At 60.8% G+C, this 13,983-nt stretch overlaps 3 protein-coding genes and 2 pseudogenes across 3 annotated transcripts in view; 3 read left to right on the top strand and 2 right to left on the bottom strand.

Annotated features, from left to right (window-relative positions):
• Positions 1-8,327, top strand: part of ACA1_392410 — an 11,741-nt pseudogene extending 3,414 nt beyond the window's left edge.
• Positions 8,328-8,588: 261 nt separating this feature from the next.
• On the top strand, positions 8,589-9,259 carry ACA1_392400 (annotated as a pseudogene).
• A 41-nt stretch (positions 9,260-9,300) lies between these two features.
• ACA1_392390 (Rfwd1prov protein) lies at positions 9,301-11,702 on the bottom strand (the record flags this gene model as incomplete). Its single annotated transcript, XM_004336772.1, is given in 9 exon segments — positions 9,301-9,672; positions 9,762-9,905; positions 9,947-9,990; positions 10,001-10,136; positions 10,245-10,364; positions 10,462-10,592; positions 10,699-10,842; positions 10,968-11,452; positions 11,620-11,702. The coding sequence occupies 9 exon segments, from the start codon at positions 11,700-11,702 to the stop codon at positions 9,301-9,303; spliced, it is 1,659 nt and encodes a 552-aa protein (XP_004336820.1).
• A 653-nt stretch (positions 11,703-12,355) lies between these two features.
• Positions 12,356-12,688, bottom strand: ACA1_392380 (histone H4, putative; the record flags this gene model as incomplete). The annotated part of the gene is made up of 1 exon (XM_004336771.1): positions 12,356-12,688. The coding sequence occupies one exon, from the start codon at positions 12,686-12,688 to the stop codon at positions 12,356-12,358; it is 333 nt and encodes a 110-aa protein (XP_004336819.1).
• A 225-nt stretch (positions 12,689-12,913) lies between these two features.
• Positions 12,914-13,983, top strand: part of ACA1_392270 (carrier superfamily protein) — a gene marked incomplete at both ends in the record, with an annotated part of 1,339 nt that continues 269 nt past the window's right edge. Inside the window, 5 exons of the mRNA XM_004336770.1 lie at positions 12,914-13,021; positions 13,095-13,430; positions 13,498-13,580; positions 13,658-13,732; positions 13,808-13,937. Coding sequence (XP_004336818.1) covers positions 12,914-13,021; positions 13,095-13,430; positions 13,498-13,580; positions 13,658-13,732; positions 13,808-13,937 — 732 coding nt within the window. The remainder of the gene's footprint in view (positions 13,022-13,094; positions 13,431-13,497; positions 13,581-13,657; positions 13,733-13,807; positions 13,938-13,983) is intronic.

Below are 13,983 nucleotides of genomic sequence, written 5' to 3'. Positions count from 1 at the left end.
TCTCTCTCTCTCTCTCATACACACGCACACGCACACGCACACACAACACAACACACACTCTGCGTGTATACAGATGTGCGAGAGCAGGCGCTGGCTGCGCTGACGCGGATCATGAAGGCGTGTCCGCTCCTGCGTCCGGCCGTGGTGTACGGAGCCGCCGAGATGGTCCTCAGCATTCCCGACACCAACGACAAGCTCCTCTACCACGCCCTCCACAAGGTGCGCGCATGCGCGTGTGCGGCGTGTTGCGTGTGCGGTCGTGCGTGCGTGTGCGGTCAGCTGACTATTTGTGGGTGTACATCGCACAGCTCTCGAATCTGCTGCACCAGTGGCCGCGCGGCCTCATGGAGAGTCTGCTGCACCCGGAGGACGCCGAGGTGTTCGACGTCCGCTTCCTGCCCGACGATCCCGTCACCGGGGCCAGCCTCGCCCAGCCCTTCAGCACCTCGCCCGCTCAGGTCCGCCCACCCCCACAGCCCACCTGTCATTCATTGATTGGCCAACAAACTCGGAGCTGACATCCAATGAGCGGTCGCACCACGTCACTCGCAGCAGGGGTTCGATCCGGTGCCGGAGACGCAGGTGGAGATGCTGCGGCACTTCCACCCGCACCGAGTCGAGGCCGTGGCGCTGGCCTTCCTTTGCCTGCCCTACCCCAACATCCGCGCCCTCGCCGTCGAGATCCTCCAGTCCGTCCGCTCCATCGCCGGCGCGCTGTCCGAGGTCGCCTCACAGGATGACGACGATGGCGAGGTAACACGTGTGTGTCGTGTGTGTCGTGTGTGTGTCGTGTGTGTCGTGTGCGTGTTATGTTCTTAAGGCTGACTGGTGATTTGCGCATGCGCAGGAGGAGCTGCCGCCGACGCGGGTGATGGACATCATCGACGAGACGGGACCCGACGTGGTGAGCCGGCTCAACCAGGATTTCGTGTTCCGCATGCAGGCCAGTCCCGGCGCTGGCAACGTCAAATCACTCGAGCGCTTGTGGTCCTCGCAAAGCAACGAGGTTCGTACACCAATCATCGCCCACTCTTTATTTGTTCCATTATAGTCTACATTGTCGATATTGTTGATATATTTATAATGTGAAGGAGACTAACGGAGTGATAATAATTAATATTCTGTAAATAAAACTACAATAGGATCAAATTTTCTGGACGTATTGCCTGGGCGCGCTCATGCCGCAGACGCTCAACCTGTGCCCCGACGCCGTGAACACGGCCTGGCACATCGTCTGCTCGCGCATGAAGCACGTCAAGCCCGAAGACAAGTCTTCACCCGTGTCCGCCGAGGTACGCACGCACCAGCACACCACACGACACTTTTTCACTGCGCGTGTTGCACTAACTCGACACTCGTGTCTGCCTCATCCGACACTCGCGCACTCGCGCTCAACAGGAGCTGGAGCATTCGTACGCGTGGCGCAACTACATGGTGTTCGCCTGCTCCACGGTGTCCGAATACGCGTGCAAGTCGGTGGGTCCGGGCCGGCCCAGGGCCGACTGCTGGCCGGCGACCGTGGCCGATCTCTTCAACTTCATTCTGCCCTTCCTCAAATCCGATCTCCACTGCACGGCCGTGGTCATGGTGAAGACTCCCTCTCGCTCGCGTGCGTGCGTGCGTGCGTTGTGTGGAGCGTGTCGTTCCGTGTCGTTCTGATTCGCTCACCGGTACTTGCTTGGGTTGCGTTCGGCCTGGCAGGCGTTGGCGCTATGCAATGGATCGGCCTACGACGTCCTCTTTGAGACCCTCCGTCCCTACGAACAGGAATACACGCGCCGTCGGCGCAAGGGCGTCGACCAACTGCGCAACCACATCAGCTGTACGCCCGCTCTCCCCTCCCCCCCCGGCGAGAGGAGCACACAGCTAAAATAATTTACAAAACGCGTTTCATGTGCGCCAGATATCTACAACATCATTTCGGAGACGTGGCGACGGGGAACGCTGGTCGGGAACGAGAACCTGCGGCAGATCTACCTGGGCTACATCCAGGAGACGACCAAGTATCTGTCCCAGCCGGCCACCGAGTCCATACTCGACAATCTCCAGGTTGGTGCTCACCACGACACAACACGATGCAACGCAACGCAACGCAACGATGCCGTGTCGCACACGTCGAATTCTCAATAATGGACCGCTGAATGCATGGAATGTCGTTGGCAGATGCTGCGGTGCCACATCTGCATGATCGTGGGCAACGTGGCGCGGGATCTGAGCCTGAGCGGCGACGCGGAGCTGTTCGAGCGCGCGCAGCGGAAGCAGCTGTTCCACTTCCTCCTGAACTGGTGCCGCGGCGAGGCCATGCTGCAGGACGAGCAGACCAAGCGGCAGCTGACCAGCACGCTGGGCCAGACGCGCGGCGTCGAGAAGAAGAAGGACTACGAAAAGTGCGTGCGCGACCAGACGTGGGTGCTCCAGCGCCACGCCTGCGCGGCTGCCGCGTCGCTCCTGCTGGGTCGCGTGTTCGACGAGGAGGCCGTCCATCCCAACGGGTCGGTGTTCGCCTGGATCAACTCCCTGCTCGAGCAGAAGGAGCGCAAGGCGCTGCACGGGTACGTCCACCGACGCTCCAAACCTGTCAGCAGCCGCGGCTGACTTTGTGTGTCGTGTGTGTCGTGCGTCGTGCGACACAGCCTCGGGCGAACGGCGCTCGAGGCGTTCCTGCAGAACTCTCAGCAGTACCCGCAGCTCCTCGAGACAGCGATCAATCAGGTACGTCGACGCACACGCGCACCAACCACCGCACGCGCACACCCCTTGAAACGGCCCACAGCTGACGCCTGCCCCGCTGCGCCCCGACGTCGCAGTGCTACTCGACGAACGCGGCGGTGTCGCGCGGCTACTTCCTGGCGCTGGTGGAGCTGTTCAAGTCGCAGGACGTCTCGCACCCTCTCCCCGTCCTCTTCCTGTTGATCGTGTTCAAGGTACCTTCATGCACCCCCCCCCTCTTTGTTCTTCGCGACATCGGCTCACGAGTCATCACCATCGTCACCATCATCATCACCGAACAGGCGGGCAACCAGGCGATCGCGTTGCGGCGGAATGCCATCCAGCTGCTGCAGCTGGTGGTGCCCGAGAATGTCCGGTATTCGCCGTTGCCCATCAACTCGCTCCTCGACGTGACCTACCGCCGGAGCCAGTACGAGCTGTCGCAGCTGCTGGCCGACCAGAACCCGGACATGGTGTGCGACTTCACCGTCGAGATGGTGCGGCGGCTCGAGATGTGCGAGGCGCGGGGCCAGAGGCAGCTGCTGGGCCTCCTCATTCCCTGGCTCCAGTGCCTCAACCGCAACCTGCACGAACCCAACTACCAACCCAACCTCGAGCTCATCTTCGAGGTGCGCCCAATCGTCAATCAAAAGCGCGGGCTGACGATGGCCTATATATGTCGGCAGTCTCTATCTCTAACCACCGCAACAAATCACAAAACACAGAATCTGCTGTTGATCACGCTGCAGTACGCCGACGATCATCCGCTCTACGTGCAGCAGCTGTGGATCACCCTCGCCGACCAGGAGGAGAACATCTCCAACGTCATCAACGCCCTCCTCGACCTGGGCGCCAAGAAGGTTTGCCGCGGCCCGACGCCCCGTCTTGCCACACACACACAGTCACGCATACAGTCAAAACTCACCACGATGTGATGACGTGGCGTGCAGCGAAACCCGGGATTCCTCACGCTGGCGAAGAAGGTGATCATTTGGTTCGGGCGGGAGAAGCCCGCGGTGACGGTCAACACGCTCGTGGCGCGGCTGTCGTCGCTCAAGCCGGCGACCAAGGCCAACAGCAAGAAGTCGCCCGACTCCCCGCCGTCGTCAGTTCGTTCCAACGGCCTCCCGTCGGCCTTCTCGTCGGTCATGCCCGACATCGTGGCCTATTCGACCCCCGCGCGCGGCCACCTGGCGCTCATCTTCCTGGCCGAGCTCGCGTTCGAGGTGTCGCACGAGTTCCTGCCCCACCTGTCGGTCATCATGCACCAGGTGTTCATGGGCTTCGACAACCCGCAAAGCGTGGTCTACGAGCACTGCCGCCTGCTTCTCCTCAACCTCATCCACTCCGTCGTCGTCCAAGACATCGAGTCTCGAGGCACGCACACATCCCTCCTCTTCCACTCGTGTCCCGCATTGGTGCTTATGTGTGTCGTGTGTTGTGTGTCGTGTGTGTCGTGTGTGTCGTGTGTGTCGTGTGTGTCGTGTGTGTCGTGCTTACAGAGGAGAGGCCGGAGGAGCTGGAGGAGTACCTGGAGGCGACGGACTTGGAGGAGTACCTGAAGATGCGGGAGGCGAAGCAGCTGTGGATCAACGAAGACATTTCGCTGCGGCGGGTCGAGCTGGCGTCGTCCAAGGAGCTCATCCGGCTGGCCGAGCAGGTGGTCAAGGTGTTCGCCCGCTCCAAGGTCGCCCTCGCCGAGGAGTGGGCCACGGAGGCCCTCACCTGGGCCATCTCCTGCCCCTCCTTCCACCTCGTCAACCGCTCCTACCAGATGTACCGGTATGCACACCCAACGACCGACCCAACAGCGACCAACACAACACACGACATGGGGCTAACATTCCGTTACAGAGCGCTGTTGCCCTACGCCAAGGAGGTCAAGATCACGCCGATCGACATGCTCGAGTCCATGCTAGTCCGCATCGGAGACCGCACGTCCGAGAATCTGTCGGTGTCCCTCGAAATCCTCCTCACCCTCCAGGTACGCACCACTCCTCCTCGCCCCCACTTGTGCGCTGGTGCGCGTGCGGTGGTGTGTGCGGCGCGCGTGCTAATCGTGTGTTTGTGGTGTGTATGTGTGTGTTGTGTGTGTGTTGTGTGTGTGTTGTGTGTGTGTTGTGTGTGTGTGTGATGTCAGGCGATCGTGGATTCGCTGGACACGGCCAAGCTGTGGCTGTACCCGCAGATCTTCTGGGCGGCCATCGCGCTGCTGCACTCGGACTTTGAGCAGGAGTTCCACCTGGCCATCAAGCTGCTGACCAAGATCGTCACCCGCTTCAAGGGCTTCTCGGACATCGCCGCCCAGAACGTGTTCCTTACCTACAGCCCCAAGGGCTGGGAGCCGCCCTTCGAGGGCGTCCAGAAGCTCGTCCTCCGCGGCATCCTCTCCGTCGAAACCCTCGCCTCCTCCGTCGAGGTACGCCGCCACCTCGTCGTCGTCCTCACCACCACCACCACCACCACCTCCTCCACCACCACCTCATCGCGTTTATCTAATATCACTGGGTTCTCTCTCTCTCTCTCTGCTTCTCGCAGCTGCTGAGCAAGTTCATCCCCATGCAAAGCGAGAAGCTGTTCGAGCCAGAGCCCCTCCGGCTTCAATCCAACATCGTGCGCACCCCCCCCCTCCCTCTTTCCCCACACACACGCACATAAATTACTTTTTTATGTTTGCTGTTATAATACTATTTATTACTCATTATTATTCGTTATTATTCATGGCTGTCGCGCTGACGATGTGATGCGGGTGGTGCGCAGCTGGGCCTGGTGGTGTACATGGGGCTGCACGTGGGCGAGGAGAACGCGGCGCACGAGTGCTACGGGATGGCGGGCGCGCTGGCCGAGGCGTGCCTGGCGACGTCGCAGAGCAAGCTGGGCAAAATCTTCTCGCACTACCGCAAGAAGCAGTACCCCAACATGGAGTCCTTCTTCGACGAGCTGGCCAAGGCCTTCGTCGAGGCCTTCTTCCCCACCCACGCCGCCACCGCCTTCAACTTCCTCTTCGACGTACTCGACAAGCTCGAAGAAAATTGGAAGGGTGCGTCATCGACCGAGCGATCGTGTGCGCGTTGTGCGTGTGCGTGCGTGCGTGTGCGGTGGTGTGTGCGGTTGGTAGTATGTTCACGCCATGTTTTCCGTTCGAACGCAGGAGGGAGCGCGGTGGCGGCGGCGGGCTATCACAAGGCGGTGCTGGTGCTCCTCCGCTACCTCACGGCCGAGGTCGACCTCGTGATCCTGCCCCAGCCCAAGGTGCATTACCGCACACACGAACACACGCACGACGCACGACACACACGACACACACGACACACACGCACGACACACACACGACACACACGACACACACGACACACGCCGCTTGCGCAACAAAACTCAAGCTGCCTACTTTTGGGAACGCGTGCACGCGTGCAGTTGGCCAAGTGGCTGTCGTGCCTGGCGCGATTCGTGACGGCGAACTCGTCGCTGTGGAAGGACGCCCTCCGCGTGCTCGAGTGCATCGTGCACCGCTCCGAGCTCTCCCTCTCCCAGATCTTCACCACCAACTTCCGCCCCCTCCCCTACCGAGCCCTGCGCTCCGAGGTACCCCCCCCCTCTCACCGCACGACACACGACACGACACACGACTCACTTGGCGTGTTGATCAATTTCTAATGTGTGCCACTCGACACAGTTCGTGAACCAGGTGCACAAGGGCAACGCGCGGGTGAGGGACACCCTCAAGCTGGTCCTCAAGTCCGCCGATCAGAAGGAGAAGGCCTCCCTCATCTCCCGCGAGTTCTTCGAGTGGATGGTACGCCCTGCGCCCCCCCCCCGCAGTCGGCGGTAGTGATGATGATGAATGATTGGAATGTGAATATGTGAATTAATGTGTTGTGGGTGCAGCTCAAGCTTTCGCCGGAGGAGGAGGCCGAGGAGGAGTCCGGCGCACAGAGTCCGCTCGAGGTCCACGAGGACTCGGAGGAGGACGAAATCGATCTCACCGAGTTCCAGGACGTGTTCAACGTCTTTGGAGGCGGCATCGGAGCCGGCGGAGGCGCCGACAAGCTGGCCCAGCGGCCGCCACGACCCGGCGGATCTCAATTCCCGCCCGCCGAGATCGACATGAATGGTACACGCACCACCGCACACGCACACGCACACGCACACGGCGTCCGCTGACAGCGAGGGTGACGCATGCACCGCGTGGATCAGATTACCTGGAGAAGGCGGAGGTGTCGCCGCGGGAGAAGGAGAAGAGCGGCAAGGGCGAGGCCAACGGGAAGAAGGACAAGAGCGGCAAGGCCGAACAACGGGGAAGCGACGCTGTCGACAGCAGCGACGAGTCGGCCGAGAGTTCCAACCTCCACGGATCCGACGAAATCACCGCCCTGGGCGGCAGCGCCGAAGCTGTACGCCCCCCCTCCACCACCACCACCTACTGCACTTTACAGCGCACGACACGACACGACCAACGACCCGACCAACAACACGACCGGCCTAACGACGAATGGTGTTTTCGGTGGGCACAGGGGCTGCCGTTGGACATCCGGTCGGTGTCGCGAAGGTGGCGCAAGCTCTCGGAGCAGCGGAGGTTCGCCTCCGAGGCCGACCTCTTCGAAATCTTCCCCGTCGCCGGTACGATGAGCTCCCCCTCTCCTAATTATTGGTGAGTACGCGTTGACTGTGTTTGACCCGTTGGTCACGTGGTGGTGGTGGTGGTGGTGTTGGTGGTGGTGTTGGTGGTGGTGGTTGCAGGGCAATTGCTGAACCTGTTCACGCACGACTACCGGGAGTACTACCGGGCGCACCTGGACGACGTGCCCACCCTCGCCGAGAAGCGGCTCCTCCAGTCGCCCGTCCTCTCGGCCGACGCCCTCGACCTGCCCCTCTTCCAGGTCCGTCACTCCCCCTCCATTCCAGTCCCAATTGTCAACATTCCAAGCGTGGCTGACATTCCGACATTCTTATGTGGTGTGTGCGGTGGTGCGTGTGCGTGTGCGGTGGTGCGTGTGTGCGCACACAGGCGCCCATGGAGCAGGCGCGGTCGGTGCTGTTCTCGATCGTGTGCTCCAAGTACCGGTCGCTGGTGGAGGCCAACGAAAACTTTTCGCGCACGTTCGCGGAGAAGCGCGCGCAGCTGGTGGAGGCCCTCAACCAGCAGCAGCGGATCTATCTGGACCAAAAGGCCGAGGTCGACGCCAAGCGGGCCAAGCTGCCCAGCAAGGACCCCGACCAGACCGGCGGTCCCGACGCGTCGCGCGCGCGCCTCCAGATCGTCCAGTTTTGCATGAACATCGTGCGCCTCCACTACCAACTCCTCCGGCTCTACCAGATCAACTGCTCCCTCCAACAGCTTGTCACCGGCTTCTTCGACCCCTCGGGGGTACCCACCCCTCCACTCCCCGTCGACACACGACACACACGACACACCACACACGACACGACACACACGACATGTCGTTTCCTAAAGATGTGCGTGGGTTGTACAGGGCGACGAGTCGGAGGAGGCGGAGAAGCAGAGGTCGCTGTTGGAGAAGGAGATGGACAGGAACACGGCCATCGCGCGCCAGCTCACGTCCAAGGAGCGGGAGCTCATCTCCGCCCTCCCCGAAATCAAGAGAGAACCGCCTTCGTGAGCAGAATCCCCTCTTCGTTCTTCTCTTCTCTTTCGCTCTTCTTCTGCCGCTCCTTGCTTCTTCCTCCTCTCAGCCCGTCTCTCTTCCCCTCGTGTGGGTGGGGGTGGCGGAGGGCGAGTGGTGTACACTTTTGAACTTGCTCCAGCCAATGCAATCATCTCCTTCCTTGTACCAGCGTCGCGAGCCCATGTTGAATCCTCCGCGCTGACTTCAGGGAACAACAACCAAAGCCAGCGGCCTGCCGAAATTTTAAGTGCGACTATGAAGAAGCAAGGTAAGGGGGCTGATGAGGCGGAGGCCCGAGAGCGCGAGATGCTACTCGCGGTGTGGTGCCAAGTGCGTCTCCTCTTTGTAGGCGCCCGAGACGATGGCAGCCCTCTCTCGCGTCTGCCGCCCGAGCTGGTTGTCGCCATCGCCCGCCGGGCGCAGGTGCGGCCCGTGTGCTACGCCACTCGCTGGCTCGACCAGATACGCGAGGCAGCGCGCAAGAGCCCCGACGGTGCGATCCACACGTGGACCGAGCGGAGTTCGCTGGGCCAACAACAAGATGACCCTCCGGTCCGGCGTGGCTATGTGCTCGAGTACCGCGCGGCGCCGCGGCACGGCCAGAGCCGCAGCTCGAACGCGAAGGAGCAGTTCACGGTGTACCGGTGGGAGAGCACCGAGAAGAGCTTTGGCGCCATCGTGGCGCTGAGCGCCCACACGAAGATCGTCACGGGCGACCTCCTCCCGCCGGAGAGGTGGACGGTGGCGCGGTTCCTGGGCAAGGCCAGCTATGACCCCCACTGGCATCTGTGGTTCCGCGCCTCGCACTGGCTCACCCTCGTCCCCAGGCCGGGTACAGCACGACGAAGAAGAAGAAGATACACGACCGCAATGAAGTGCGAGATGGAATCTATGCAGCTGATGTGTTTGACTTTACAAGCTTTTGAATATACAAGACAATGATGATGATGATGAATGATGATGATCGCTAGCTGAACATCTTGATGGAGTTGTCGGAGGAGGCGCTGTAGAGGCCGTCGTCGTCGACCACGAGGGCCTCCACGCTGCTCGTGTGTCGCTTGAGGGTCTGCACGCACCGGAAGTTGTCGAGGTTCCACACCTTGATGTGGTTGTCGTAGGAGCCCGTGAAGAGGCGTCGCTGGTGGATGCACACCGCGTAGACGGCGCCCATGTGGCCGGCCAGCGCCCGCACGCACTCGAAGGTGTCCAGATCGAACACCATGATCGCGTTCTCGTAGGTGCCCGCCAGGATGTAGCGGTCGGCGACGGCGATGGAGTAGATGCTCCCGTAGTGGCCGGTGAGGTTCTTGATGCACCTGAACGCGCTCACGTCCCACACCTATGGCCGGCCATTTTCGGCGCATTACGTACACAACATTAGATAAATAGAACACACGCCTATTTAACATTTAGATAAAGATTAAAGACTATATGAGTGTGGGCGGGGAGGGGTGCCTTGATGAGGTTGTGGCAGCCGCTGTAGAGGATGCCGTTGGATACGCAGAGCGCGCGCACCCAGTGGTTGTGTCCCTTGAGCGTGGCGATGCAGGCGAACGTCTTCACGTTCCACACCTGCAGACGACGCAATGCGCGCATGACGCGCGGTTAGCGACGACGGTGACGACGACCGATGCTGGCGGCGGCACGCCCCGCGGCGCTATGGAAACAATCCGAGAGTGGGCGTGCCTTGATCTCGGTGTAGCTGCCGGAGAAGAGGAGGTTGCCCTCCACCACCAGCTTGCAGATGGTGTTGCCGTGGCCCGTGATCGTGCGCTCGAGCTTCATCGTCTTCAGATTCCACACCTGGAGTGACACACACACACACACACACACGACACACACACACACAAGGTCAGGTATTTCTTTCTCGCGTGCCTGCTTCGATCGAGAAATGTGAAGAGGTGGTCGTACGCGGATGGTCTTGTCCGACGAGCCGCTGATGAGCTTGCGCCCGACCACCACCACCGCGTGCACGATTCCGCCGTGGCCCACCAGTGTGTTCCGCGTCTTGAACGTCGCGAGGTCCCAAATCTGTTGCGAGGCGTGTGCGGTGGTGCGTGTGCGATGGTGTGTGCGTGTGTCAGAGAAGAGAGAAGACGAGCGAGGGGACGGGGGGGAGGGGACAAACGCGAATGGTCTCGTCGGAGGATCCGCTGACGAGCATCTGTCGCTTCTTGTTGACCGCCAACGCCCAGACGGGGCCGTCGTGGCCATTGAACTCGCCCTTCAGCTTGAAGCTGTGCGAGTCCACGTCCGTCTCTGTAGCGCCGGACCAGAGTCAGCCCAGCGCCCACGCGACCCAGCCATTGGCGGCGACGCATCAAATATGCAAAGAACGCCGAGGGCAAGAGTGAGGGCCACACACCTTCGGGCGGAGGTGCCGATCGGCCGAGTACGGCCGGGGGCATGACGGTGCTCTGCGAGGGCGGCCGCAGCACGGTCGGACCCATTGGGCGGATGTTCGTGCGCTGGCCGTCCGTGAGCCGCTGGATCACCGAATCGTAGTGCGCTTTTGATAAAACACGAACCAGTCAGCATACACGACACACAACATAACACGACACGAAACGACACGCATGGCACGACACGACACGACACAACACGACCAACGACACGGCACGACCAACCAAGTACCGGTCTTGGCGTCGAGCGTGGTGACGAGCTCCTGTAGGCGGGTGGTGAGCTGGGCGACGGTGTCGGTCAGGGCCATGTTCTCGAGGCGCTGCTCGCGGAGGCGACGGACGAGGTTGGCCCGGTCCTCCTCGTACTTGGCCAAGAAGCCCCGGAGGCCCTCGTACACGCACGCCCGGAGGTGGGCCTCGAGCTCGGCCTCGGCGCCCTCGAACGCGCAGCCCACGCCGCGGTGTGGGCACGGGATGTGTGCGCAGGTGCGCGTGTGCTGCGCGACGGTCATGCGGCGGAGGCTCGACGCGTCGCAGTACGGGCACTGGGCGGGGGCGTAGGGGCAGGCGGCCTCGTGCAGCCGCCGCGCGCCGAGGGGCACCACCTCGGGGCAGCCGTCGGGGTCGGGCACGAGCTCGTGCTGAGCATGAGCCTCTACGTCGCCGCCATTTGATGATGATGATTCGGATGGTGCGAGTAGTCGCTTGACGCCGTACCTGCATCGAATGGGGAGCTCGCGTAGCTGGCCCGCGACGGCCAGATTGGGGAAGACGCGGTCGGCATCGAGCGAGGTGCCGTCCACGGGACAAGCCGCGGGAGAGCCCAGCTTGCTGGGTCCCACTACGCAGGCCCGACAGAAGGAATGGCCGCAGGGCGCGATTACGGGATCGACGAGGAGGCCGTCGTGTAGCGCGCATCGAAGCGAATCGGAAGGAGGTGAAACGAAGAGGAGGGGAGCATCGTCATCTTCATCCTCATCCTCGCTAAGGCCTTCCTCATCGCTACTGTCACCGTCTCTGCAGCTCGTGTGGCGTACAAGCCGAGCCGAGCTGCCGATCTTCCAGTTGGTGGGTGTGCGCCCGAAGCCACTACTGCTGCTTTCCCTACTCATCGGTGGGGTCATCATTAACGCTTTGCTGCTTGCCGAAGCCACCTTGACGATCTTCGGATTGCTGATGTGTGTTATAAGAGGATGGCTGCCCTGCTTGCGCGCTAGGGATGTGGGCAGCAACTCATCGTGTCCCATTGGGCCATCCTTCGAGCCGTTGCTGCTGTTCGACGTCGTCCTCTCCATAGACCGAGCGGTTTGCGCTGTGAAAAGAAATTGATGTGGAAAATAAATAGCAACGGAGAGCACAAGCGCCTTTCCTTTCTTCGTCGCGAAGGCGAGCTTGCCCAAATTCCTTCGCCTCTCGGCCCTTTGTGGAAGCGTAACGGTCTTCTTGCGAACTCATCGACATCGAGGATATAGAATGTACAATTTTATTTTATTAATTGTATATGATGGCTGCTAGTGCCTTTGGGGTCGTCCTGTACTGTCGATTGAGAGTGCTCTACTTACAAAATTGAGTCGGAAATCGTTGATCTCGTCGAGATGGTGGTACGATCGGCGAAGATGCTTAGCCGCCGAAGCCGTAGAGGGTGCGGCCCTGCCTCTTGAGCGCATAGACGACGTCCATGGCAGTGACGGTCTTCCTGCGGGCGTGCTCGGTGTAGGTCACGGCGTCGCGAATGACGTTCTCGAGGAAGACCTTGAGCACACCGCGGGTCTCTTCGTAGATCATGCCCGAGATACGCTTGACACCACCGCGGCGAGCGAGCCTACGGATGGCGGGCTTGGTGATACCCTGGATGTTGTCGCGGAGCACCTTCCTGTGACGCTTGGCGCCGCCGAGGCCCTTGCCACCCTTGCCGAGACCCTTGCCGCCCTTACCGCGTCCGACGTGAGACATCTTGCTTGTGGTTGTTGTGAGAACGTGTTGTGAATCTTGACGTTGGCTCTTGCAGTTTTGTTCTTGCCGCGAAAACACAGGTCGCTTCCTATTGGGCACTAGGAAGACCAACCAGAAATCGAATACAAAAAACCATGTCGACACCAAAAGTCGAGTCTGATTGGTAGTTGTGTTTGGAGGTCTATCGCGGGTAATAGAATGCCGGAAGGTCGACGACAGACAAAGATGGAACGGAGAGGCGTTCGCCTCGCATCCATTCGAGAGGAAAGGAAGATAGAGTCGTGGAGTCAGCTATGGCGAACACTACTATGCGGCGGCATTGCAGGATGCGTGGTTTGTAGGTCTTTACTTTGTGCATGCATTCTTCCTGGAAGTGCCGTACCTCACATCTCCTTCCCCATCGCAGGCTAAGACGACTACCGCGCCTCTTGAGCGAGTAAAGATCCTGTTCCAGGTTGCCACGATCCATTACCCATTCAAGGGGGTGGTCCCCACGCTGCGTCGCATCGTGGAGAGGGAGGGATTTAGGGGCCTCTACAAGGGCAACGTATCGTCCCTCGTGCGGATCTTTCCCTACGCGGCCACTCAGTTTGCGGCATTCGACATCTTCAAGGCCGCCCTCACCCCCAAAGACGCCGGCATTTCGGGATTGGCCAACTTCCTGGCCGGTGCTGGCGCTGGTGCGACGGCTGTGGCATTCACCTACCCACTCGACGTCACGAGGGCGAGGCTTGCCGTGCAGGTACCGCGCACTTCCCACTCGCCACGCCGGAGCATTTGTTTTATGATTGACTGACCGTGGCATGAAGGTGGAGAAGAGGCACTACACAGGCCTCGTGCACGCCATACAGAACATGTGGCGACACGAAGGAGGGCTGAAGGCTTTGTACAGGTACCGTCCCCCCCTCTCTTGTCTCTTGCCATTCGTCTGCTCTACTCACAAGGCTCGGGGTTCCTCCGTCCTTGCAGAGGGTTGCAACCGACCATGTTCGGCATACTTCCCTACGCCGGCATCAACTTCTTTACCTACGATACTCTCAAATGGTACGTGTCAGAGACACATGCACCCTTCCCTGCCACCCGTGCACTCAATCCTCGATCTGCACCTCTCTCGCTTAGGTACTACTCCAAAAAGCTGAGAATCGCCGCCAACGGTGACCCGCCACCACCGATTCCCACCACCCTCCGCCTCGCCTTTGGTGCCGTGGCTGGGGCGCTCGGACAGACTCTCACCTATCCTCTCGACGTGGTTCGATCTCTTTCCTCTCTTTCTCTTTTCTGCTCCCGGTCGCTTC

This window comes from Acanthamoeba castellanii, assembly GCF_000313135.1.
Source record: "Acanthamoeba castellanii str. Neff unplaced genomic scaffold scf7180000084740, whole genome shotgun sequence".
Classification (NCBI taxonomy): domain Eukaryota; phylum Discosea; order Longamoebia; family Acanthamoebidae; genus Acanthamoeba; species Acanthamoeba castellanii.
This window is presented reverse-complemented; position numbering and strand designations above follow the sequence as displayed.